At 34.8% G+C, this 25,191-nt stretch overlaps 3 protein-coding genes and 1 long non-coding RNA gene across 5 annotated transcripts; 3 read left to right on the forward strand and 1 right to left on the reverse strand.

Annotated features, from left to right (window-relative positions):
• The first annotated feature begins 1,545 nt into the window (after positions 1 to 1,545).
• Positions 1,546 to 9,803, forward strand: LOC135837816 (vitellogenin receptor Yl-like). Its single transcript, XM_065353209.1, has 10 exons — positions 1,546 to 1,878; positions 1,975 to 2,051; positions 4,401 to 4,538; positions 4,618 to 4,716; positions 4,816 to 4,947; positions 5,017 to 5,136; positions 7,304 to 7,475; positions 7,556 to 7,772; positions 7,844 to 8,035; positions 8,296 to 9,803. Exons 1-10 carry the CDS (start codon positions 1,760 to 1,762, stop codon positions 8,785 to 8,787), a joined length of 1,758 nt encoding a protein of 585 aa, XP_065209281.1. The 5' UTR covers positions 1,546 to 1,759; the 3' UTR covers positions 8,788 to 9,803.
• A 1,853-nt stretch (positions 9,804 to 11,656) lies between these two features.
• Positions 11,657 to 15,589, forward strand: LOC135837817 (uncharacterized). The gene is made up of 3 exons (XR_010557257.1): positions 11,657 to 12,018; positions 12,109 to 12,184; positions 12,274 to 15,589. It is a non-coding gene; the product is annotated as an uncharacterized LOC135837817 (long non-coding RNA).
• A 2,253-nt stretch (positions 15,590 to 17,842) lies between these two features.
• Positions 17,843 to 20,392, forward strand: LOC135837818 (PDZ and LIM domain protein Zasp-like). 2 transcript variants are annotated; one of them, XM_065353210.1, is made up of 3 exons: positions 17,843 to 18,331; positions 18,416 to 19,000; positions 19,074 to 20,392. In XM_065353210.1, the coding sequence occupies exons 2-3, from the start codon at positions 18,439 to 18,441 to the stop codon at positions 19,415 to 19,417; spliced, it is 906 nt and encodes a 301-aa protein (XP_065209282.1). In that variant the 5' UTR covers positions 17,843 to 18,331; positions 18,416 to 18,438; the 3' UTR covers positions 19,418 to 20,392. The 2 variants fall into 2 exon arrangements, with proteins under 2 accessions (XP_065209282.1, XP_065209283.1); XM_065353211.1 differs by having other exon boundaries at positions 17,870 to 18,331; positions 19,077 to 20,392.
• A 474-nt stretch (positions 20,393 to 20,866) lies between these two features.
• LOC135834190 (uncharacterized) lies at positions 20,867 to 21,798 on the reverse strand. Its single transcript, XM_065348029.1, has one exon. It carries the CDS (start codon positions 21,788 to 21,790, stop codon positions 20,867 to 20,869), a length of 924 nt encoding a protein of 307 aa, XP_065204101.1. The 5' UTR covers positions 21,791 to 21,798.
• Between the last annotated feature and the right edge of the window lie 3,393 nt (positions 21,799 to 25,191).

Raw genomic sequence — 25,191 nt, forward strand, 5'->3', positions numbered from 1 at the left:
GGCTACCGATTGGTAGAACCGAAGTCCTATGTATAAATACGTTATAATAAATTCTTTTAAATTGTAATGTAGGTTTTATTCATTTCAACGTTCATTACATAGATTTTGCGTAGTTAAGTCAGTGTTTTTGGTTAGATAGAGAGTCTTGAGCTATCCAGGCAAATAGGGAAATATTCACCCCTAAGGTGATATTTCTAAAACTCACTAGCATAGGAAAACAAATAATTCCTTCTCTCCCTCTTACCAGGGCGTCTGATATTAACTATGTCATATTATGTTCGAATATGCAACTCACATCCTAATTGCAGACGAGGACACGACTCAAACCTGTTCGATCAACAGATATGTAATTACTTTCACATCCCCCTACACCTCATCATTAGTCGGAAATCAAATTTTGTAAAAATGAAAAAATCGAGTGATATGTCAAAATATTGGTTTTTCGGGCCAAGAAACACGAATCTGAGGTCCTTTTTACCCACAGACCCCTTGGGGGCCCTTGAGGAGGTGCTACCAGAACAAAATTTTGTAAAATATAAAAAAATCGAGTGATATGTCAAAATATAGGTTTTTTGGGTCAACAAACACCAATTCGAAGTCATTTTTTTCACTCAGCCCCTAAGGTAGGTGCTACTGAAATCAAATTTTGAAAAAATCACAAAAATTTGAGTGGTGTATCAAAATCTAGGTTTTTTTTGGTTGGGGGGTTCTATTTGCCAATTTTTCAATAATTCGACTCTTCTGAATTCAATTTTTTCCTCAAGAGTTGGTGTTTTAAACTTGTAAATTACGTATACTAAACAAATTCTCTTTAGGTGAAATAACCGCAAGAAGGTGTCAGTTCAAGAAGGTCCTATCAAGGTCTCTTTTGTAATGCGCTCCTACAGAAATGTTGGTGATGGAAAAAAGATGACTGCGCGAGAAATAGATAGTGGCAGTGTTGCCAGATGATATTTTTGTTCAATGCTAGATTGAACAAAAATTTATGCTAAATTTCATTTCATTTTTTCTCAAAGAAATTGCAATAAAAACTTGAATCAATGCGATCTGAAAACAGAAACATTTTCATTTTGAGAACATTGGAGCAACATCAAAACTAAAACCTGTACTTTTGAAACTGGAAGGCAAAAATCATGGAAGCCTTTATTTTTACTGTTTAAAAACTTGAAATCATAAGTTTCACCTAGATATTTGCAGATGAATATCAGTAAGTATAGAATTGATAAGATTAACAATTTTCAATTTTGAACTTCTAAAATTAGTGAGGTGTGGAGCACTGGATGCGAATTGAAAAAAAAAGTATGCCAGATTTTAGATAATTATGCCAAAATGAAAAGGAATTATGCTAGGTAACCATTATGCTAAATGCTAGATTTGAAAATCATGGAAAATCTCAATGCTAAATGAACTTGATTTATGATAAATTTAGCATAATTATGCCAAAATGGCAACACTGGATACTGGAAAGATGTTTCTGTTCAACAATACAAACCGGAACTCGCGATATCATTGTAAACCAAAGTAGTGCAACACTGAAACATAAAAATGTGTCTTTCTTAAAACCGGTTTTTTGGCGATGGGTCCTTCTTGAATATCACCATTCATTTTGGTGCTTAAACGATGGTCGCGCGCTTCAAGTCTTCGTTTTCCACACGTGTGAGATAAACGAACCTTAATTTGATTTTGATAGGGTCGCATCTACATTTTATAAAAATTTCCAAGTGTTCAATTAAACAATTTAATTTCACGGTTATCAAGTATGTGTAGCAAAATCCGTTCAAAATTTTGGCCTTTCTCGCCATTGATGAGATTTTTAGTGATATTTTGTCTATTTTGTGTTGTAATTTCAAATGTCGAGTGTGTGAAGAATCTTTCTCGGTAAATATAATTTAAAATGGCTGACAGTGTTGGGTAATTTTCAAGTTACTTCCAGAACTTTGGAAAAATTAATTATTCGTGCCATGTTTTACGCAGATCGAACCTACCTGGCGAAGAAAACAAACATGTCGATGGAAAGAACACCGAAGACGAACATTCACCGATAAGACAGGGTAAAATGACCTAAATATTTTTTCCTTAAAAGTGAACGAAATGAATCAATTGCGGTCGACTTCGTAGGCTATTTAAATTGGCTTGCAGAATAAATTTCGGATTTCCAGCTATATTTCAAGTTTCAAACATCTGCCAGAGGCTCCAGAACTGTTCAAAACGGTTTGAAACCGTTTCCAATCAATTTGTCAGGTCGAAATCCTAAATTCAGTTTTCTAGTTCAATTTGGCGAAACTTTGATCGTAACATTCCGTTTGAACGTTCTTTTTTTTTAGCGTTTCCATCATTAGGGATTACAACAGTAATAGCAATAATATGCATCCGAGAATACATTATGCATCCAAGGTAAAGCAGTTTTTTCAAGCAGTATTCATACATACGAGTACATGTTGGTAGGAGAGAGCATGACGGGGGTGCGGACAATAGAACCTATTGTTTGACACTTCGACGTGGTTAAGAACTTTGTCCCATGCCTTTGTTCATTTTTCACTTTCTCTGTTGTATTTAGTATACCTAATGATGTTGACCTTTGCTTCTCTAAAATGAAAGAATAGGAATGAGAAAACGATTAGTTATAAGTAGGTACATAAAGTCAATAATCATTTTTTTCAAGAGTCTAGAAATAGATCTGTCTCGATAAAAAATAGGGCAAAATTTATTGTGCTTTTCTTGAGGGAAAAAGACTGGAATTATGGCTCAATGTTACAAAAAAATATCATCTAGTTAAGCTTTAGAGAAGGGTCATTCCACGTCAATTGGACCAAGAAGTGGTGGGGGGGTTGACGATTCTTTTTTGAAATTTTTCCTGTGGAAAGACCTTCCGAAGGGATGGCCAATGGCGCAAATCGCAGCCCTTCAGCCCATTTTTAAAGGCAGCCAGGGTGTGTCAAAGTTTTCATTGATCCTAAAATATCATCCATTTCAGCAGTGGATTACTCGATGATCGCGATACCTACCAAAATGGAACCTTTTCTCATAGTTAGGGGTTTTGAAAGGCTTTTTGGTGATAACATAAAAATCAGTGTTGCCACTTTTATTCGTATATCGTTCAGACTCTAAAAAATTCTGAAAAAAATATATTATAGACAGTTTTTCAAGCTGAACAACATATTAAAAAATTGAGATGGTACCATGTTGCAAAATCTATTTTAAAAAATTGAAAGTTTGCAAAAAAATGTGATTTTTTTATTTAAAACATGAAAAAAGGTTTTTATAGTGTGAAGTTGACCCATTTGACGCCTATTTTTACGTATCTGTTGAAAAAGTTGAAAAAACATTTTCACTCAATGAAATAAACTTCGCACAAAAAATCAAAATTCGAGAAAATTTAATTTTCAAATTCAATTCAATTATCAAAAAATGTTTAAATTTATTCAGTTGTGTTATTTTGACCTCTTTCTGACGTATTAATTCATGAACAAATTGATAAAAATTACACTCACAACAAAAACATAAAAATTTGTACATTTTTTTAATCTTTTCGAATTTTGATTTTTTTTTGTGAGGAATTCATTTCATTGAGTGAAAGGGGGTTTTCAACTTTTTCAACAGATACGTAAAAAGGAACGTTCAAACGGAATGTTATGATCAAAATTTCGCCAAATTGACCTATAGAAAGCTGAATTTAGGATATCCACCTGACAAATCGATTGGAAACTGTTTCAAACCGTTTTGAATAGTTCTGGAGGCTGGAGCCTTCGGCAGATTTTTGAAACTCGAAATTCCCACTAAATTTCATCGGTTGCAGTTGGAAAGCCGAAATTCCTTCTGCAGAAGTAAAAAAAATATATACTTCAAGTGAGAAATATTTTGTTTTCAAAATTATAGGTTATTATTTTTATTTTCATTTTTTTAAAGACATTTTAATAGAGAAGAAAGGCAAACAAGCCCTAGCGAAGCGAGGGCAAAAGCTTTCGAAAATTTTGTATTTTGAGAAGCAAAAAACAATCACGATCAGTCACTCTGTTCAAAACTGTTTTATTTTTAATTGAAAATTCGGAAAATTCGAATTTCCAGAATGCTGCTGGAGCATCCAAAACGGTTTGAAAGCACCATATATCTACCCCTATTTTGAAAACACTCGGTTTGCCGATCCGCAGCTGCAGCTTCAAGACTCAGTGAAAGCTCGAAAGTTTATAACTTTTCTGAACTTTCGGCTGAGATAACTGATGGCTAAAGTTGGTGTCTAATTACAGCATTTTTCGCGCTGAATCCAAATATATGTACATAGGGTAGTAACTTGTGGTAAACTAAGGTATTTTTGTGTACAGGTCAGCTATTTATCAAGTACCTACCTACCTGACTTACCCACCTATTAATCTTTTTTCATTTTATGGATGCTATTTAAACAGATTCAGTCGACTGTTCAGTCCACAATGGCCGATTCTTGTGCGAAGATAAGCGAAAATGCATCAAGTTATCAGATACGTGTAACGACGAATGCGATTGCTTTGACTGTTCAGATGAAAGTGACCTATGTTGGGAATATAGTGAGAGTTTTGTTCCATACCTAGTATACGTCTTTTTCAAAGTAATATGAATTAAATTAACCTGGAAATCACTCTGCAGACGAAATTCTATGTCGATCGTGTCATCATTTGTGTTATCCTTCTCCACGTGGCTCCACGTGTTTGAGTAACAACAATACTCGCCAAAACAGCTCATTAGGTAGGTACATGTGAACGTACAAATAAAACAATCCTCACACAAAAATCTTCACCTCATTTCGCCTTTCTTATACAAAATAAACCTTGCATTTGCCTCTAGATCTTCAAGAATGTGGTCCAGACACGGTTTGTGATCAAAAATGCGTCATGTATGAAGGAATAGAACGATGCTCGTGTAAAGAAAATTATCGAGGGAAGCCTGGAACCAAGGGAAAAGAATGCGTTAGCCATGGTAAGAGCATCTACAAGGTTTTTAGCTGATTAGATAGTTTATTGTATTAATTTGTATCGTTTTTTCCAGTATCTTATGAAAATCTTCTTCTGTATTCTACTTCAAAGGAGATAAAATTATTAAATTTCACTGCCAATGAGACCCGTGTGATCCGGAAAGATGTCCAGTGCACATGTTTAGCCGCAGCTGGTGATTATTTGTATTATGGTATAGAGGATAAAAAAAATAAAGGTTATGTGTACAAATCTTCAATTCGGACTGGTGAGACGGATCTGATCATTAACCCATTCGGTACCGCGGACGAGTATACTCGTCCAACTAGTACATGGCCCTTTGTACCAATGACGAGTATACTCGTCCAGGGGTCATTCCATTTCAATTTGACCCATATTTTGACCCCATGTCTTTCGATTTTGTTCAAATTTTTTTCACATAACCTACCCACCCAACTACTTGAAAAAAAAACGCCAATAATCCCCCCAACCCTCTCGAGGGCCCAGTGGGGAGGTTTTATTTTGCTTTAGCGATTTCCTGAAGTATTCCACTTCGGGGGCTCATAACTTTTCCGCTAGAAAACTTATTGACTCGAAAATAATTTCACAGTTCCAAATGGCATCCAAATTTGATTCAAAAACGTTCATGTAAAAGTTCATAAAAATTTTATAAAAGTTCAAAGTTGAACTTTCAGTGAAAGTTCAAATTTCAAAATGGCGCCGTAAGTGCGAGCTATGATTCAAAGTTACTCAAAAAATCACCATAGATGTAACTTTTTATGCTGTTTTGGAATATATTGTTTTCAAAATGGGCACTTTCAACTGGGGGGAAATTGCCCCCCTCAAATTTGGGTCCAAAATTCAAAGAAAGTAGGGTCGTGTAGTATATCAACTGTCATGTTTTCAGAGGTGTTGAACACGAATATGACCTTGGTTTTTCGATTGAGCTTCATTTGAAGCCCCCAGCACCCCCTCCCCTTGTAAGGGTCAAATTCCAAAAAAATGGGCTGTGTTACGCACATGAAATGGCACGTTTTTGGAAGTGCTGAACACGAATATGACCTTCGTTTTTTGATTGGGACTCATTTGAGGTCCCATGCTCCCCCCCCTTTGAGTCAAATTTTGAATAAAAATAAAATGGGGCACTGGGGGCTTTAGGTGACGTCCAATCTAAAAACAAGTCTGATATTCGTGTTTAGCACCTCCAAAAACGTGCCATTTCATGTATCGCGTTACCCAAAACATTTTTTTTGGAATTTGACCCTTTCGAGGGGAGGGGGTACTGTGGGCTTCAGATGAAGCGCAATCGAAAAACCAAGGTCATATTCGTGTTCAGCACCTCCAAAAACGTGCTATTTCATGTATCGCATTACACAAACCATTTTTTTGGAATTTGACCCTTTCAGGGTAAGGGGGTGCGGGGGCTTCAGATGAAGCACAATCGAAAAACCAAGGTCATATTCGTGTTTAGCACCTCCGAAAACATAATAGTTGATATAGTACACGCCCATACTTTTTTTTTTGAATTTTGGACCCAAATTTTGAGGGGGGCAATTTTCCCCCCCAATTGAAAGTGCCCATTTTGAAAACAATATATTCCGAAACAGCATAAAAAGTTACATCTGTGGTGATTTTTTGCGTAATTTTGAATCATAGCTCGCACTTACGGCGCCATTTTGAAATTTGAACTTTCAATGAAAGTTCAACTTTGGACTTTTGAAAAACTTTATGAACGTTTTTGAATCAGCTTTGGATGCCCTTTCAAACTGTGAAATTAGTTTTGAGCCAAGTTTCATAGCGGCGAAGATTACCATAAATAAGTACCAAAGGGAAATATTTCGAAATTATTGGCATGCTATCCACCTATTGAATTTTCCAAAATTGATATTTTGGAGCTTCAAACGCCCCGGGACATAAAGTGTGAGGCATTGTTAGACAGGGGAGAGAGTGGAGATTCGGAATCTGTAAAAAAACAAAAATACGTATATTCTCAAAAACCTGCTATTCACCCCAAAAGTTTCGACCAGAATTTCCATTTTTTCCAACCCCCCTTTCAATGCCCCAAAAAGGGTTGATAGCTTCGGTTTTTCTTCAATGTACCTCAGTTTTTGGATTCTTTGAACTTTCGGTTTTTCAAAAAGTATAAAATCATCAATTTTGAATGAGCCGATGATTATTTATGAATTTTTTTCCAAAACCTCTATAAAATATTCAATCAATAGAAAATTCACGCGGTATTTAAGGCAAAAAAAAATAAATCGAGAAGGTACCAGATGGGTTAATACCACATGTAAGTTGACATTCACCTAAATATTAGTTAGATAGAGGAACGTGAATATGATTCTACAATTTCACTTATTTAGATAAGGATTCAGCTAGGATTCACACCATCGACATCGATTGGATAACTGGTAACATATATTTTTCAACTAATCGGTTCATTGGCGTTTGTTCAAAAGATGGCAAATTTTGCACGAGAGTTATGTCTCTTAGTGAGGCTGATTTGTGCCATATCGGATTAGCTCCACGTTCGGGGTAGGTACCTATTTCAATTTTATCTATCTTATGAGCTCATACCTACAGATACCTAGAATAATACAAAATGATTTTTACAGGTTGTTATTCACTACCAAGGGAGCTGTAGACCCTCTATATCACGATTCCGAAATCCTGAAAGCATCAATGGATGGATCAAATTTAACATCATTATACCAAGGAGGCATAACCCATCCAATTTCGTTAACTGTAGATGAAACCTCGGAGAAGGTTTTCTGGATGGATTCCGATCTCGGAGAAATTCAAAGCATAGGGTTTGATGGCAAAAATTGGAAGGTAACTTTAAATTTACCTAAATACAGGCACTATTAATCAAATTAAATGCTAATACGAGAGGTCAATTTCAGAAAGTATTTCAAAGTTCGCAGTTCAATGTTTTCACCATAAGCGGATTCGAAAGTAATTTGTTTTGGACAGAAGAAAACAAAAACAAAATTTTAATGAATTTTTACAATTCAACTGAAATAATTACCACAGACTACAATACCACAGTCGTCAGATATTTATACGGATTTAACCCGGTTTTACAACGCAATAAAGTGAGTACCTAACCTACTACTAGATACGTATACTTATTTAATATCTTACTTAGTAGGGTAGAGCAGAAACAAATCACACCTTTTAAGTGCTACCTGTCTTTGGAAAAAATGAGTACTATTAAACCCAAAAGACAGTTTCTTCTCCAAAAAATTTTTCTGCTCCACCTTAGTACTTACAAGTCTCCAAAATAGAATATCTACAAACTTGTATCTAAAGTTTAAAGGATACTGATGTACTCTTGTTTGTTCATTTTTCACAGATATCAAATCCTTGCCTGAATTCAGGCTGTGAAGGTCTATGTTTACTCCGACCATCCTCAGATGAAGGATTTTTAAATTTTACATGTCTAGTACAATGTGACAATACCACATCTTTGAGTAGACAGAAGTGGTGCAATAATCTCTTTATTCGACATGGGCCTGATTCGAATGCAGAGGAATACGGGGAAATGTCTCAATATGATGAAGAAGATATGGAGTTCAATTATCGAAATGAAACTTCCCCACCTCTTCAATCTGATGAAGTAGATCAAGAAACAGATTTCATTGCGTCTTCCGAACCTCCACAAACCGAAGGAAAATTCACATTGTTTGTGATCTTGATAATAATTTTTGTTGTGTTAACGAGTATCTGTATATATTTCATTTTTGGAAGAGACAGGTTCTACCTCTGTTATTCCCGAATAAATGTACCACCTGTCAGGTACTCAACGCTACGTGAAAGCGCTTGGAATACTGAAACTTGTGAGTGAGCTCGTTATACAGCTCAACAAATCATCATGGATCATTTTCATCGTTCCTGTGAGCTCTGATATCTGAATAATCGCATCGAAGGACCTCCATACCCGCTACCCAGGGTGTTTTATTCCCTCAAGAAATCGTTTTCATCGATTTTCATCGTTTCTTATTGTTTTTTCATCGATCAGCAATATCAGCATCGTTCCTATCATTGTTGTGAAAGAAGAGGATGGTACAGGGTGCCCAGAAATATCGAGCACCCCTAAGAAATTTTTTCATTAAAAATATAGGTTGGCAACGTGAAATAGATGCATATGATTGGTGGAATGTTATCTCTCCAATCCAACAACCAATCATGTGCTATCATTATTATTATTCACTGTGACCAACCATAGGATTTTAGTAGAAAACTTTCTTAGGGGTGCTCGATATTTCTGGGCACCCTGTAGTTATTATGTACACACACGCTGTTTGTGTAAAATATGCACTTTTTCATTTCCTGTAAATTCATATATATTTCACACCTATTTGTGTAGTTATTGTTACCTTTTTTTTTTTTTTTTTTTTTTAGCGTGGTGGGGCAAGTTTATTAGAGGAATATCACATCATAATTTTTTACACATTGGTTTTTAAAATAAGATGCACACAAAACAATAAACTGGACCTTAAGCAAATAAACAATAGCACTATTACATACCTATCTAGGCGATGTGTTGTATGAGTTGGTAAAACCCAACCAGTTCAAGTCGTTTCTGGCTTTCATGGCCACACCCTCTTTGATAGATTGTAACAAGGCGCATATTTTATTTCTACCTTTAGTAGTAGAGCGTCGGATTCCAGAGACTGCAACACACAAACTAAACCAGGTAACATGCCGCGGTAGCGGGTATGGTTTGTAATGCGTTGTGTCGTTGTAAACTGCTGCAACTTTTAAACAAGATCGAGGACCCCCTTATTTTCTTATGCCATTTTGTAGAGAATTTTCTCCTCTTTCCAATGGTGTAAATTTTTTTGAAATCCTCATAACTTTTAATGGAGAAAATCGCGATTTTTCGATCTGTAAGAGGTAGCTAGACTGAGGTTACTGGTTTGTCTACTTTACTTTGAGGCGCCGTAACTTTTGAACCAGATCGGGAACCCTATCATTTTATGGTGTCTTTTTGTAGAGAAATTTACGCCCTTTCCAATGATATAACAATTTTTAAAATCCCCAACATTTTTCATCAAGAAAATTGCGATTTTACGAGATGAAAAAGCTTGAAAAAAAGCCATATGGCCTTTTTCAACTCGTAAAATTGCATTTTTCTCGATGAGGAATTTTGAGGATTTTAAAAAATTTTATATCATCAGAAAGCACATGAAATTCTGCACAAAATGACACCATAAAATGATGAGGTCCGCGATCTGGTTTGAAAGTTCTGATTCTTTGAAGTAGAAAATAGACCGTGTCCATAGCAAGTAGCTAAATTTTTCATCTCGTAAAATCGCAATTTTCTTGATGAAAAATTTTGGGGATTTTAAAAATTGTTATATCATTGGAAAGGGCGTAAATTTCTCTACAAAAAGACACCATAAAATGATAGGGTTCCCGATCTGGTTCAAAAGTTACGGCGCCTCAAAGTATAAAGTAGACAAACCAGTAACCTCACAACCTCAGTCTAGCTACCTCTTACAGATCGAAAAATCGCGATTTTCTCCATTAAAAGTTATGAGGATTTCAAAAAAATTTACACCATTGGAAAGAGGAGAAAATTCTCTACAAAATGGCATAAGAAAATAAGGGGGTCCTCGATCTTGTTTAAAAGTTGCAGCAGTTTACAACGACACAACGCATTACAAACCATACCCGCTACCGCGGCATGTTACCTGGTTTAGTTTGTGTGTTGCAGTCTCTGGAATCCGACGCTCTACCTTTAGTAGCTATGCTCGTTTTGTTTACACTATCTTACACTTTCTGACCCAGGTAAGTTTTGAAGTAAACATTCACTAACGCTCTGGGGTAAAAAATGGAGAGCGGAGTAAAAACGAACGAGGCACTGATTGTGTTCGTGTTTATCGTCAGTGAAACCGGGTGTAATTTTAGAGCAACACTTTTTGCACGTTGTAAACAGCAGTAAAGGTGCCGGCTACTGATAAATGTTTTGTTGTTTTCCTTTTAATTATGTTGAAAATTATTAATAGCAATGGATACCTTAAATTTTGAAGTTTTACAAGTAATAGGGAATATTGTGTATCTGAGAAATAAACATGGTACGTATCGTTGGAACATATACCATTCTTATTAAGAAGTAAACTCAATTAAACATATTGTGTTTTTTTATATATGGAAAAACGTATTCCTCAAAGTGCACATCTGTTGGTAAAAATAAATTCAACGTCAATATTAATGATTTGTAAGTATTAAGTGATTGTTTATAAACTCACTAAAGTAATATCTAATTCATCTTACTGTTACTTTACAATTACATGCACTGTTGTAGAACTCCTATGGATTTAATAGTTAGAAGAAATGGTAATAAGCAGACAGCCAACTCCGTTCAGTCTGCAGCGGCATCTGGTGATCATAATATATTAATTTAACAATTATTTTAAGTTTATACTTTATTATTATTCAATTATTTGAATACAAAATATTACAATTTAATATTAATAATTCAATTTTAATATCAATTTTTTTTACATCAACTTCATTTCATATACTTCATGTCATTATAGGATCAATAATTATAATTATAATCAAATTTATTTTTTAAAATTATCTTCTTTAAATAATATAAACTTGAACTCTGTTCCATCTGCTGCGGCATCCGGTGATCATAGCGATGGTGAATCCTTTGAACGAGCCCAAGTTAGTTGAGAATGTTCAGAAAATGAATACAGTTCTGATGAGGTAACTTAAAAAACGATTCATCAACCAATGTCTTTCTAGTCTGTAAATCTATCTCGTTTGATGTTCAATAATTCATTTTTTAAATTTAAATAGGACCGTGCTCGTTTGACTCTACCTCAAAGCAAACTTCTATAGTCAACCTGTACAGAGAAACGATGGTTTCATTAGGTGAAGGGCAATTTAAGAAAGTGAAAAAGATGTGGCAGTCCATTTCTGAATCAATGAGGAAACATCGCCATAAATTCAGTGCAAGCCAGTGTGAGGATAAACTCAAAGCATTAAAAAGGAAATGGTTAAATTCAAAGAAGCATAATAACAAAACTGGTCGGAATAGGATGGATTGCGAATTGGAATCGTATGTATTTTCTTTTCTATTAATTTAACATGAAGAAACGTATTCGTAATTCATAACTGTGGTTATATTATTTAATTTTCATAATGTTAGATGAGCTATTTCAATATAAGGATAACACAAATCCTCGTTACGTGATTGGAATGAACGGATGCCGAACTATGGCTATGTGAGCACTCCTAACCATTTGACGTTTTTCTCTTCAATTATTGTAACATACATAATTGTATCAATTCAACTGTTAATTGGCCATTTCAGGTCATCCCAAATCGAATGTTTGCCAGAAAACGAACAAGAAAAACTGCTTATTGAGCAGAACAAAGATGATCCATCTAGTACGAATAACACTGTAGAATCAGCGAAATCATCTTCATCATCAAAAGCATCAACTTTATCTTTTTAATAAGAGGCTAAGCAGAGCCCGAAAGACCATAGAATGTGTGTTTGGTATTATGGTGCGAAAGTTCTCTATCTTTTCAAAATGCATACAAGGCACTCTGAAGGCTGCTTAGCGTACATAAAGGCAGTGTGCATACTGCATAATTTCATTCGACCGAGAAACGGTCATTCTGATCTAGATTACAGATACATGGTCCAGGAGACCTACTGCAACAACATGGTACAACAAAACAACATGCATTTCGCGGGAAGGATGAATAATCCTCCTGCTGCAGCAAAACTAACCCGTGATAGGATAGCCCAGTACCTCCAAAATCATTAACATTTCCATTATTACTTTAAAGAAACTTTTGTTTTAATTTTCACATAAAAAAATTTCTCTTTTAAAGTTTTACGCTTTCTGTAACATTTTCATTATTAATTTAAAGAAATTATCATTTTAATTTTAACGCAGAAGAATTTCAGTTTTAAAGTTTTACACTTTCTGTCATTGAATTTTAAAGTTATCAATTTCATTTCTTATGAAGCATGTTAAATTGGGGTACCATTAACTATTAAGTTTTATCAAACTAAAAATTGCACATTTGAAACAGCGACACTGGAAAATGTTTTGGTACTTCTACACATATAAAATCGTCAATACTTATGTAGGTACAGTTAGTGCCGAAAATATTCGGTTTGAATTTAGCGTCATTGTTTTTCGTTGCCTGCTCGCGTAATTATAACGATCGGTCAAAAGTAATTAGTGATTCTGAAAGCTCAAATCTTCCTCTTTCAGAATCACTATTCACTTTTGCCCGTTTGTGCTTTTAACTGGGAGAAAAATGAATATTCGTAAAACAAGTCAAAAATAGGCGTTCCAAAAATATTCGGTTTCAATAAAAAAACAAAACAAATAATGATACGCTCCGGGAAAAAGTACAATACGTCGGTAAAGGTCAAGTCGGAGATATTCACACTACAAATACGGCACACATTACGCACATTTCAAGACAAACCGTGCTCAGAAATGTTGAAAATTACCGAATTTATTCAACTTTGATGTTGAAGTGTTGAAATAGTTCATTTCGACATGAAATGACACGTTTCCCGGGGTAATTTTTCGCGTAGAATTCGATGCTGCAGTCTAAGTTTTTGTAAAACCAACTTGAGTACGTTTATTCTCGAAAAATTGTATAAAAGCTCACCGAAATGAACATGATAAAATTTTCAGTCTTTTAGTTTTTCGCATATGCCGGACGAACTGTACGTACCAGCAAAAATCTGTTACGGTGATCTGAAAGAGAATTGAATTTTCTACAATTTCGTTCATGAAATTTTTTGCTAGGATGCTTTGTTTCAAAACTGTAGATCTTTGAAGTTGGAGTAACGAAAAGTTGGTCTCATACAAAGATCAACTTTAAGATCAATTTTTCGTTACTCCAACTTCAAAGATCTACAGTTATGAAAGGAAGCGTCCTAGCAAAAAATTTCATGAACGAAATTGTAGAAAATTCAATTCTCTTTCAGATCACTGTAACAGATTTTTGGTAGGACGTGCAGTTCGTCCTGTATATGCGAAAAACTAAAAGACTGAAAATTTTCTCATGTTTATTTCGGTGAGATTTTAGACAATTTTTCAAAAATAAGCGTACTCAAGTTGGTTTTACAAAAATTTGGACTGCAGCATCGAATTCTACGCGAAAAATTACCCCGGATAACATGTCATTTCATGTCGAAATGAACTTTTTCAATACTTCAACTTCTAAGTTGAATAAATTCGGCAATTTTCAACATTTTTGGGCACGGTTTGTCTTGAAATGTTCGTAAAGATGCGCTGTATTTGTATTTTGAATATCTCCGACTTGACCTTTGCCGACGCATTGTACTTTTTCCCGGAGCGTATCATTATTTGTTTTGTTTTTTTATTGAAACCGAATATTTTTGGAACGCCTATTTTTGACTTGTTTTACGAATATTCATTTTTCTCCCGGTTAAAAGCACAAACGGGCAAAAGTGAATAGTGATTCTGAAAGAGGAAGATTTGAGCTTTCAGAATCACTAATTACTTTTGACCGATCGTTATAATTACGCGAGCAGGCAACGAAAAACAATGACGCTAAATTCAAACCGAATATTTTCGGCACTAACTGTATTTACATAGAAAGTTGAAAAATGTACACATTAATTATGTTTAAGTATATGATTTTTCAGATCAAGTACATATACCTTACCAAACCATGGAAATTCACACTACTGTGACGTTTACAATAATAGTGACTTTCTTAATCATCACTGGAATGATTATATTTCGCAATACCCACCACTTTACCAAACTACAGTAAACTTCGCTTAATGTTATAACGTTTGTCCCAGCCCATTTTAATAACATTAAGCGACTTATAACATAAACCAATTGAAATGTAATGGGATATAAAAGGCTGGGACCAGACGATTTTAATAACATAAAGCGATTTATAACATTAACCTTTATAATAATAAGCGAAGTTTACTGTATAATATTTTTTCATCATTTTAGTAAAAGGCACAATTTGAAAAAATACCACCGCCTATTTCAAACCGTTTTTGAAAATTCTTGGAGACTCCAGTAGATTTTTGAAACTTGAAATTTCCACAAAATTTTATCAAAAGCAGTTGGAAAGCAGAAATTCATTCTGTAAACTAATTTCAATACGCTATTTCGGCTTTTAAACTCCATTTGATGAAATTTTGTAGAAATTGCAAGCTTCAAAAATGTGCTGGAGGCTCCAGAATCTCCCAAAACGGTTTGAAATCGTTTCCAATTAAGTATTATTGTGTAGTATGTCGATTGATGTGTTTTCGAGGTCGTAGAGTTCGAATCTAGAGTTAGTTTTTTTTGTAGAGGTGGGAGGGGGGATGAGGCGCGGGGAGATAGAAAATTCCAAATTGTGCTTGAAATATTATCGTGTAACCAATGTGTCAACTGTCAATTAATATATTCTCGAGATTGTATTTTTTTTTCAGTATTGTATTTTTTTTTCAGTATTAATGACAAAATAAAAAAAGCATCAATGTGGAATCCGGCATGACGCTCACCGGTTTGACCCCGCATAGTTATTGTACGTAAAAAAATGTACATGGTAAAATCAATGTAAATGTTTTGAATTTAATTCAAAAAAATTAATAAATGAAACTCGATCTGAGCTTTGAACAATTTTTGTCTTTGACCCATTTTTTATGTTTTGAACTTTCAGCAACACACTGTAAATGTAATCCAATTGCAGATCAGGTAATATACTGCGTTTCACGGATTCATGCATACATAAATAAATTTTATTATTTAACAATTACAAAACTCGAAAACTGCTGTTTTGAACTTTTCAGTTTAATTTCTGCGTAGGAGTTGCTATGTCAAATGACCTACACGCATTGCTTTTATAGCTGATGCACTACATAGTATGAAATTTTTTTTCAGATATATTCCTACTGTTATAGACCTGACAAAAAACTATAGTCATCGCCTTTGCCTTAGCCTTCATCAGACAGTAAGTAGTGATTCTGATTCAGCGGAATTCATTTAGTGAGTACCTAACCCACAGACTTACACACACACATTGCTTTTACAGCTGATGCTCTAGCTCTACATGATAATAACAACTATATTTTTCCCCCAGATATATACCCCTTCCCTTTGTTTTGATTGATTCAACGCAGGATGTTAATTCCGAATCGTCACTTTCTGATTCGGATATAGAATTTATACAGTAAGTACCTGGACCTACCTACACGCATTGCTTTTATAGCTGATGCACTACATAGTATGACATTTTTTTCCTTCTAGATATATTCCTCCTATTATAGATTTAATGGCGGACTCATCTCCTCCTTCTGCTTCTCCATCTCCTACAATCATAGATGCAGATGTCTGTTATGATGCGGATTCCGAATAATTATTGCATAACTACAATATGTGGGAATTTAGGATCTACTAGAAAATCCAATACACCAGACATTCCCTTTATTTTCCAACAATTGCGTTTTTTGTATGTTTTATTATTTTTTTTTTCATGAGAATTATTTTTAAAATGTGAATTTTAACTAAATTTTAGTTTAATTAGATCGATTAATTAGATTGGTCTAATTAATAGATCAGATTGGTTTAATTATTAGATTGAAAAACGTACTTTTCAACAAAATATCATTTTAATTACAATTTAAAATGAGAAAATTGTACATCCGCAAGAAAGATAGTTTGGAGTCCTTGACCGTAGAAATATGACTATCAATTTTTACCTTATCAAGGATTCTCATATTTTTGTTCAACTATTTTGGTTAGAGATGTTAAAGTGTTGTTATATTTGTTAAAATAATAATAACCTGTGTAATAGAATAATAATTTTCAATTAGTGGTTTCACTACAGTGACTTCAAGTAATCCAACACCAATTATATCTAGCAGACGAACTATATGATGCCATCATCTAGTGGCATTATGTTTTCTGCTCCAAATATGTCATCATTTTTTCCAAGTACCTATTAATTACAAGCTTACTGAGAGGAACAGCTATAAAAACTGGAGGCAAATGTTATTTGATGAACTGAATGTATGTAAACTTACTGACATTGTGGACCCAACAGTCCCTCGACCAAACAATCTCATGGTAACTATCCATCCAAGACTAGACGATTAAGGACAATGCTCCTGCAGCTATGAGGAGCTCTAATGAAAAACATCAGACAACGAATGCTCCATCCAAGTCTGACACAAATGCTTTCCATTAAGACAGCAGAATAATAATTTAAATCTATGTAAGGTGCACCGGGGGAAGTTGGAATTTGGGGTAAGTTAGAAAACTTGCTCTAGCGCCTAGAGGTTTATATCTGGCAAAGTGCCACTAAAGGTGAATTGAGGGTACCACTCCTACTTCATCACGGCATAAAAATTTTCGCGATTTAGTTTCATTTTAGATGTCTTTGGTTCAATTGTATTTTTTTGTTGTTTTGAACTTATTTTGAATTTGGTCTAAAATACAGACTTTCTATTTCTTAGTTTTTCGCATATAGCGGACGAACCGTACGTCCTAGTGAAAATCTGATGAGAGTGATCTCAAAGAGAATTAAATTCTGTACAATTTTGTTCTTATGCAATTTTTCTAGGACGCTCGGTTTGTGATCTACGCCTCTGCAAAGTTTAGCCCGTTCTGACTTCCCCCAATTGGGGTAAGTCAGGACAGTTTATATTTTATTCCACTGAGCGAAAGCTACTGGGTCAATCGCGCTCAAATTTTTACCATCGATTAAGAACCCTTATGGGAACCTACATATTAAATTTGATCCATATTGGTTCATTAGAAGGGGAGTAACAGCTGGTCAAAGTTGAAATTGCGAAAAATCATTCTGACTTGCCCCGGTGCACCTTACATCTATCTCAATTAATTTTTGAGCACGAGCCTGTGCAGCTTCTACAGAAGACTGTGAAACAATCAATTTTCAAGTTTACAAGTTGTAATAATGTTACTTCTGTCGACGGTCCTAGTATTAGGCGGAGGTTATACTGATGATGTGAGATGCCGATGACGATGCGGATGAGGATGAAAAAATCCATCTTCACATCACGTCATGTTTATAGTGACAATGACGATGATGATGTGATGTGAGATGAAAGCCCAAAAAATTTCATATTACCAGCACATTCTTCTTTAATTCATTTTTACGATGAAACTTACTAGTTCGGAGTTTTAATTGAAAATATTTAATATTTGATGGTTTTTTTGATTATTGAAATCATGAATTCCCTTAGGGGAGTTCTTTAAAAGTGGCTGCAGAGGAGGAATGGATATTTAATTTGATCTCCCTGGTGGAGTCAAAATTGGAGTTGTATGATAAATCTCATGCTCTCCACAGCAATAATGTTCATATTGCAGAGCAATGGACAGAAATTGCAGCAACTCTGAAACGTGAGTACATATCATTCAACTACACTCAGTTTACTCTAGCAATTTTCCATTTCCAAAACAGCTCAAACTCAACTCTTTTTGCAGGCCATGTTACTGTAGTGAAAGCAATGTGGAAACAGCTACGTGATACTTATCGTGAGAAAAGAAAAGAATTTCTGGCAAATACACCAAGATCTGGAGCCGGGTTACGGGATCTGTACTTCCCTACTTGGAAATTTTATAAAAATTTACAATTTTTAGATCCGTCCCTGAGAAAGCGGCAGATGATTTCATCTGTTCGAAGTTCACATTCTCAACCTTTAGTGACCAATGCTAAACGTTTGCAATCAGCTGCTCCATTGAGATCATACTCTCAACCTGTACCTAGAACTACTCAAACTGTACCTAGGACTACTCAACCTGTACCTAGAACTACTCAATCACCTCAACAAGAACCTGCATCAGTGATTATTTCTCCTCGTACAGCAGTAGATGATACAAATAGAAACAGTCCAAATGTGGCAAATGTTGCATCAGTTCGCGGAAGTAATGTTGTTATAATTTCGTCTTCCTCTGCTGTTCCTCCTTCGAATAGTACTGTGAGAGACTCCATACCAAGTGGTTCCAATTACGTTCCACCACCCTCACAGAACCTTGAAGCTTTGATGTCAGAATCTGAGCAAGATGAAGGTTTGTATTGGCACTCAGTCATTCAATTTTTTTTTTAAATTAATGTGTCAGATAATAATAGAAACTGTTGTAGCAGATTTCGAAACATTGGAGCGGGATGAAGAATTAAATGAAGCTTTACACGATGCTCGTATGTTCAATGAGACACCAATCAGAAACTCCCACCAATCTCGTCAAGGTAAAAGGAACAACAAATCTTCAGGAACCCTTGGCCAACTTTTTGAAATAGAGAACAGAAAAATGGAGTTCTGCCAGAAGCACTTAGAAGATGCAGATCGGCAATTTCTTCTCAGCTTGGTTCCAGAGCTCAAAGCCTTGCCTTTAAGACAGAAGTCCCAAGCCAAAATAGAACTCCAGCAAGTGTTACTGAAATACGCACCACCAGATCCAAACCAGCAACGGCAGCAACAGCAGTAACTTTGTTTAGTTTTTTGTTTTAGATTTTAGATATATAACTAAGTCGTTTTTTCATCATTCCATTGATATTTGTTTAAGCATTGTTTCGTTTTTCGTTTTTTAAATGCGAAGTCATTTTCTCATCATTTTATTGGTGTTCGTTTAAGCACTGTTTCGTTTTTCGTTTTAGATTTTAGATACTAAATAATATAAGTCGTTTTTCATCATTTTATTGGTGTTTGTTTAAGCACTGTTTCGTTTTTCATTTTAGATTTTAGATACTGAATATAAGTCGTTTTTTCATCATTTTACTGATGTTTGTTTAAGCACTTCCGATTTTAGTCCTTTTTGTAAATTTTCCTGAATTTCAAATCAATTTTATGGGTACTAAATTAGTCGTTTTTTTCCTTCATTTTATTAATGTTTTTTCTAAGCAATTTCAATTTTAGTTTTTGTATAGGTTCCTGAATTTCAAATCAATTTTATGGATACCTACTAAATGTAGTCGTTTTTTTCTTCATTTTAGTAATGTTTGTTTAAGCACTTCCGATTTCAGTTTTTTTTGCGTATGTTTCTGAATTTCAAATCAATTTTATGGATACTAAATATGTCGTTTTTTCCTTTTTATTTTTTTAACAATTTAATTTTTAAGCATTTGAGATATTAGTCCCTGATTTGTTTGCAACTAAGTATCTACATATTCTTAATTTTGATTTCTGTAATTATGAATTATGATTGTGTAGTTCAAAAACTTGAAGAATAAATAAAAATATAGTGGATGAAATCATTGAAATTTCATGGGAAGTGTTTTCTCTTGTTCTCTTTTATCTGTTTGATATAGGTAACGTATTGATTGATGGCAGTTGTCCGGATTTTTCTTAGAGTTCTGAAAGTTTCACTGTAGGCTCAGAGAAAGCTGAATAATTGACATTGTATTATATTATTTATGAAGAGACTACTTTATTTGACAGAAATGAAAATTTTTCAAAAATTCACATGAGCAGCTACATTACGACTACGGTATCAATAAGGCTTTTGACGTATTGTGGGTTGCATATCGGTTTGCCTGAACTTTATCGGTTTGGTGGGCATTCTTATCACTGAGTATCAGAATTTCATATTTTGAGCAATTTTCACAAGGTGTTTTTGAAATGCATAGCTTTTATTTAGTTTTTCCTTCAATTTTAAACACTGTTGAATCCTGAGATGGAAAAAGATCCGCTCTTTGTCGAGGTTCAAAGACGTTTCGTCAACTTCTTTAAAACTCGACGAAGAGAGGATCTTTTTCCATTACAGGGTTTAACAGTGTTTAAAATTGAAGGAAAAACTAAAAAAAAGCTATGCATTTCAAAAACACCTTGTGAAAATTGCTCAAAATATGAAATTTTGATACTCAGTGATAAGAATGCCCACCAAACCGATAAAGTTCAGGCAAACCGATATGCAACCCGCAATACGTCAAAAGCCTTATTATCTAACTATATTATTGAGGAAATAATTTTTAAACATTTCTCTGATTCGCTGGGCGATTCTGTCGGAGCTGTTATGTAGATTTCTCCTTCCGGTTTGAGAAGTAGATAAACGTGACCCACTGTCTATTTGTGGCGGACCATCAATATCAATGATTAAGTTGTGTAAAACACACATGCATTTAACAATGTTATCAGCATGCTTCGGTTCCACTTCAATGGGTTTCCACAGCAGACGCCACTTCGCAGCTAAAATTCCAAATGTGCATTCTATGGTCTTACGTGCAGATGAGTGCCGATCATTGTAATATTTCGTTTCGGGGGTCAAAGATGCTTTAGGAAACGGTCTCATTAAATTGGGAAGGAGAGGGTAGGCTTTGTCACCTAAAAAAACAAAAGGAGCATCTGTGTTGGTCCCAGGCAACGGCCTCGGATCAGGAATACATTCCTGTCTTCGAAACACTGTATCATAAAACATAGATTGACGGAATGTTCCGGCATCATTTTGGTGTCCATACGCCCCTATATCCACGCACACAAATCTATACTTCGCATCTGCAACACCCTGCAAAACTATTGAAAAAAATTTACGATAATTGAAAAAAAGCGAGCCGCTTTTGCCAGGGCACTTTATTCTAATATGTTTCCCATCTATGCTGCCCAAGCAATTTGGGTATTGCCAGGTACGGTAGAATTCATCAGCAATGCGTAGAAAATCTTCTTTTGTAGGTAGAGACAAGTGTATTTCTGAAAATGTTTCCCAAATTTCTTGGCAAGTGCTGTAAACTATTTGACGGACAGTACTGATTCCCATACGGAAGGTGAATGCCAATGAGTGGAAAGATTGACCAGTGCTGAGATATCTATGAACACCATGGGAAAAAAGCGAAGTATAGAACAATTTGGACAACAAATCATTTTGCATTTTGGGGTTATGGTTACCTAATAGTTAACATGAGCTTCTCTTCGTTACTGATAGGACAGATAATGAAATTGGTAGTCTTCGTTGGTTTCATTTTCTGTTCAATATAATAAAAACAATTGATAGACATACGCATGTAAGATAGAAACTTCTGATTATGATTCAACTTCTAAGAGATGTCATTGTTGCGCAAAAACTGGTCATTTACCAGAGGATTGTTATCATATTAATGCCTTTTGTAACTTTTGCGAGAAAATTGGCCACATCGATCGCGCTTGTTTCAACAAAAACAAGGAGAAAGAAGCCCAGACATCGGCACTTGGATCTAAGACAGCCCATGCATCTGTAATGGAATGCTTTGGCCATTCGTTGAGGAAGCAAAGGTTCGTGAGAAAGATCAGTTGAATAAAAGTAAATCGATTATGGTGAGTGGAAAACCTCTTTCAGTCAATCAGAAACTTCAAGTTGGTGATGAAGTTTTAATCGAAGGACCGTTTACCAAGAATAAGTTTCAAAGTAAATTCGAAGATGAAATAGGCGTAATTGAGGCAATAAATAGTCCAGTCCTCAATATTGCAACGCCTTCAAAGACAATTCAACGTCATGAAAATCAAGTTGAAAAGTATACAAGTGCAACGCCTGCAACTCCGGTTCCAGATAATGTTCCTGTGTCCGAACCTATCACTGGTCGGTCCAGTGATCCGCCGGAAGAACCATCACTTCGCCAGAACCATCACTATGCCGGTTGTCACCAGTATCAAAACCCCCTAAAAAGCTTGAGAATTTTCAAAATTATAGGATTGTGGTAAATATCCCCTCTTCAGAAAGCCCAAATATACATATGTAATTTTATTGTTGTATTCGTAACGTAGTATTTCACGTCTCATGTATATAATGTATAATGTAAAAGTTCGTGTAATTAAAGTCAGTTTAATGCGAGTATTTCAATTTAATGAGTGGACAATTACCACAATGATATCAAGTAACTACAAGGTGTAGGTACATATCATTGCCCAAAAAAGGTGACAGAATGACAGTAAAAAAAATGATAAATAGCAATAAAGTTTTTACCAGGTGCAAACTCTTTATTCAGATATCATATTTATCGCGTGTAACGAACATACCTATCTACAGGGCGGTCCATAAGTCAGGCTGCAATTTTGCACAATCGAAAAAACGAGAGAAAAACTTTCTACAAAAAAGTCCTTTATAGTTTATACCATGTTAAAATCACGTAAATGCATAAGTAAGTAGGTAGTGATAAATAAAGTTTGGAATGTTTAGAACACGTCTGGACAAATTCAACCCAACCATTCGCCATGACGAGAAAAACTCGAGAGTGCGGCCTGACTTATGGATCACCCTGTATTTTGTTTTATACTGGTTACGAAATACTGCTATAAACTTTCAAAATTACGAACATATTTCATTTGAATGTTCGCGAGTAGGTACTTGTTATACGTATCTGATCAGGTTTTTTTAATTTAAAAAAAAAGTAAGCCAGTAGGTAACTAGGTACCCAAGTCTGTTGTTATTTCTGATCAGTTTTTTTAGTAGGTAAGTAGTCTATTGTTATTTCTGACTATTTTTTTTTTTTTTTTTTTTTTTTTTTTTTTCAAGTACTTAAGTAAGTATGTCTACATATTTTACTGGAGGGTAAAATATTTGATGCATGAGAAAATTAGTTTTTGAACGATTTTTTTGCAAAAATATTCGCTGAAATCTTGAAACGTGCGATTGAATAACATACAACGTTTCTGTAATAATTTGACCCCCAAAACGAACATCTATCTTCCCCCTCTTCGGTCAAAATTGATTCTTTTAACGTAATTGTAGTTCATTTTAACTGGTCAAAATATTTTACAAGATAATACGAGTACCATGAAATTCATTTTTTCCATCGTCAGTTTAGGAATGCAAATTTTTATTTGAAAAATTAATTTTTTTGCATACAATATTTTTATATAACTTACCTATAACGTCATTTGGATCGAAACATTTTCAAAATGTATATGTAGGTAATATTGTACTTTGAAAAACCTTTCTACGCTCTCTGACAACTTTTGAGAAATCTTGTACCTTACGTATAAAATAAGCTAAAAGGTCGGCCTTTTATTTTGAAATCATTACCTAATACAAATTTCTGCAACAAGTTCTTAAATACTCAATAGACTTCATTTTGATTCCAGCCTAATTTCACAGCATGTTCGGGAGAAAATTCATTTTACAATCAGTGATGATGTCGTGCATGATATCGATTTTCTTCTCCGAGCATTTTACAAGAGCTAATCGGTGCGACCTGGACAAATGTCAAGAACTCTGTGCTCAACAGTTCCTCGCTGCAGACTTGAGAGGAGTTTATCCCTATTGCGATTTCGACAATAATAAATGCGAGTGTAGACAAGACCAATCCGATGGAAGTGTAAAAGTTTTGAATTGCTATGGATAAAGTGCATTTATAATATACCTACTTATATTAGGACAATTTAGAAATTAATTTTAAAAGCAATTTCATTTATGAATTCAACGATGTACGATGTGTTTCTCCTACATTAAAATATCGAATGAAAACTGTTGTGTATTGTGATGTATGTATCCTACCAAAAATACGATGAATTTTCCTCAGCAATGAGTTTTCCCTCACGATCAATTTTACCCTGCGATGAGTTTCGCGAGGTTTTTGAGAAAAACTACCGTAACGAAAAATATTCCCCTTCAAATTCTCGATCCTCGATACCCATCTCTCAAGAGGGGGGTGTCTAAAAAATGGGTGGAAAGAGTAGGTGTTTCAAAATAGGCCAGTCCAATAAATTAATCAAAGTTACTACTTGATATCATTCGTTTTCGCTCAATTTTTTTTTACAAACTCCTCTCACCCAACTACTAATCAAACCACCGTTGATTGGTCGTCAACCCTTCTCAGGGGTTGGTGGATTTTTCAAGTAACACACAACTGAATCATTACCTATGTATTTGAAAAACGAATCTGGACGTGCAATATATCGAATAGTATGTTTTCGAGGTTGCTGAATACGAATATGAACTTATTTTTTGGATCCGACCCCTCAAATCCCCTCTGTGCTCCAAAAAAGGGGGTCAAAATTTTGAAAAATCGTGAAAAGTCGAGTGATATATCGAATGGTATGTTTTTGAGGTCGCTGAGTACGAATATGAACTTATTTTTTGGATCCAACCCCTGGATGTCCCACTGTGTCCCAATGAGGGGGCCCAAAATTTCGAAAAATCACGAAAAAGTCGAGTGATATATCAAATGGTATGTTTTTGAGATCGCTGAGTACGAATATGAACTTATTTTTTGGATCCAACCCCTCAATGTTCTTCTTTAAGCAAAAAAACGTTATAAATAGGTATGGAATTAAGTTTTTGGAAATTTTGATCAATTT

Source organism: Planococcus citri, chromosome 2 (assembly GCF_950023065.1).
Source record: "Planococcus citri chromosome 2, ihPlaCitr1.1, whole genome shotgun sequence".
Lineage (NCBI taxonomy): Eukaryota > Metazoa > Arthropoda > Insecta > Hemiptera > Pseudococcidae > Planococcus > Planococcus citri.

What these genes read in the sequence shown, in the direction of transcription:
- LOC135834190 (XM_065348029.1), bottom strand. Translation starts at nt 21,790, where the DNA reads ATGCAAAATGATTTGTTGTCCAAATTGTTCTATACTTCGCTTTTTTCC.
- LOC135837818 (XM_065353210.1), top strand. Translation starts at nt 18,439, where the DNA reads ATGTGGAAACAGCTACGTGATACTTATCGTGAGAAAAGAAAAGAATTT. An exon ending in AGAATCTGAGCAAGATGAAG is followed by an intron (nt 19,001 to 19,073) that starts GTTTGTATTGGC and finishes AAACTGTTGTAG; the next exon opens with CAGATTTCGAAACATTGGAG.
- LOC135837816 (XM_065353209.1), top strand. Translation starts at nt 1,760, where the DNA reads ATGTGTAGCAAAATCCGTTCAAAATTTTGGCCTTTCTCGCCATTGATG. An exon ending in TTGATGGCAAAAATTGGAAG is followed by an intron (nt 7,773 to 7,843) that starts GTAACTTTAAAT and finishes GGTCAATTTCAG; the next exon opens with AAAGTATTTCAAAGTTCGCA. An exon ending in CGGTTTTACAACGCAATAAA is followed by an intron (nt 8,036 to 8,295) that starts GTGAGTACCTAA and finishes CATTTTTCACAG; the next exon opens with ATATCAAATCCTTGCCTGAA.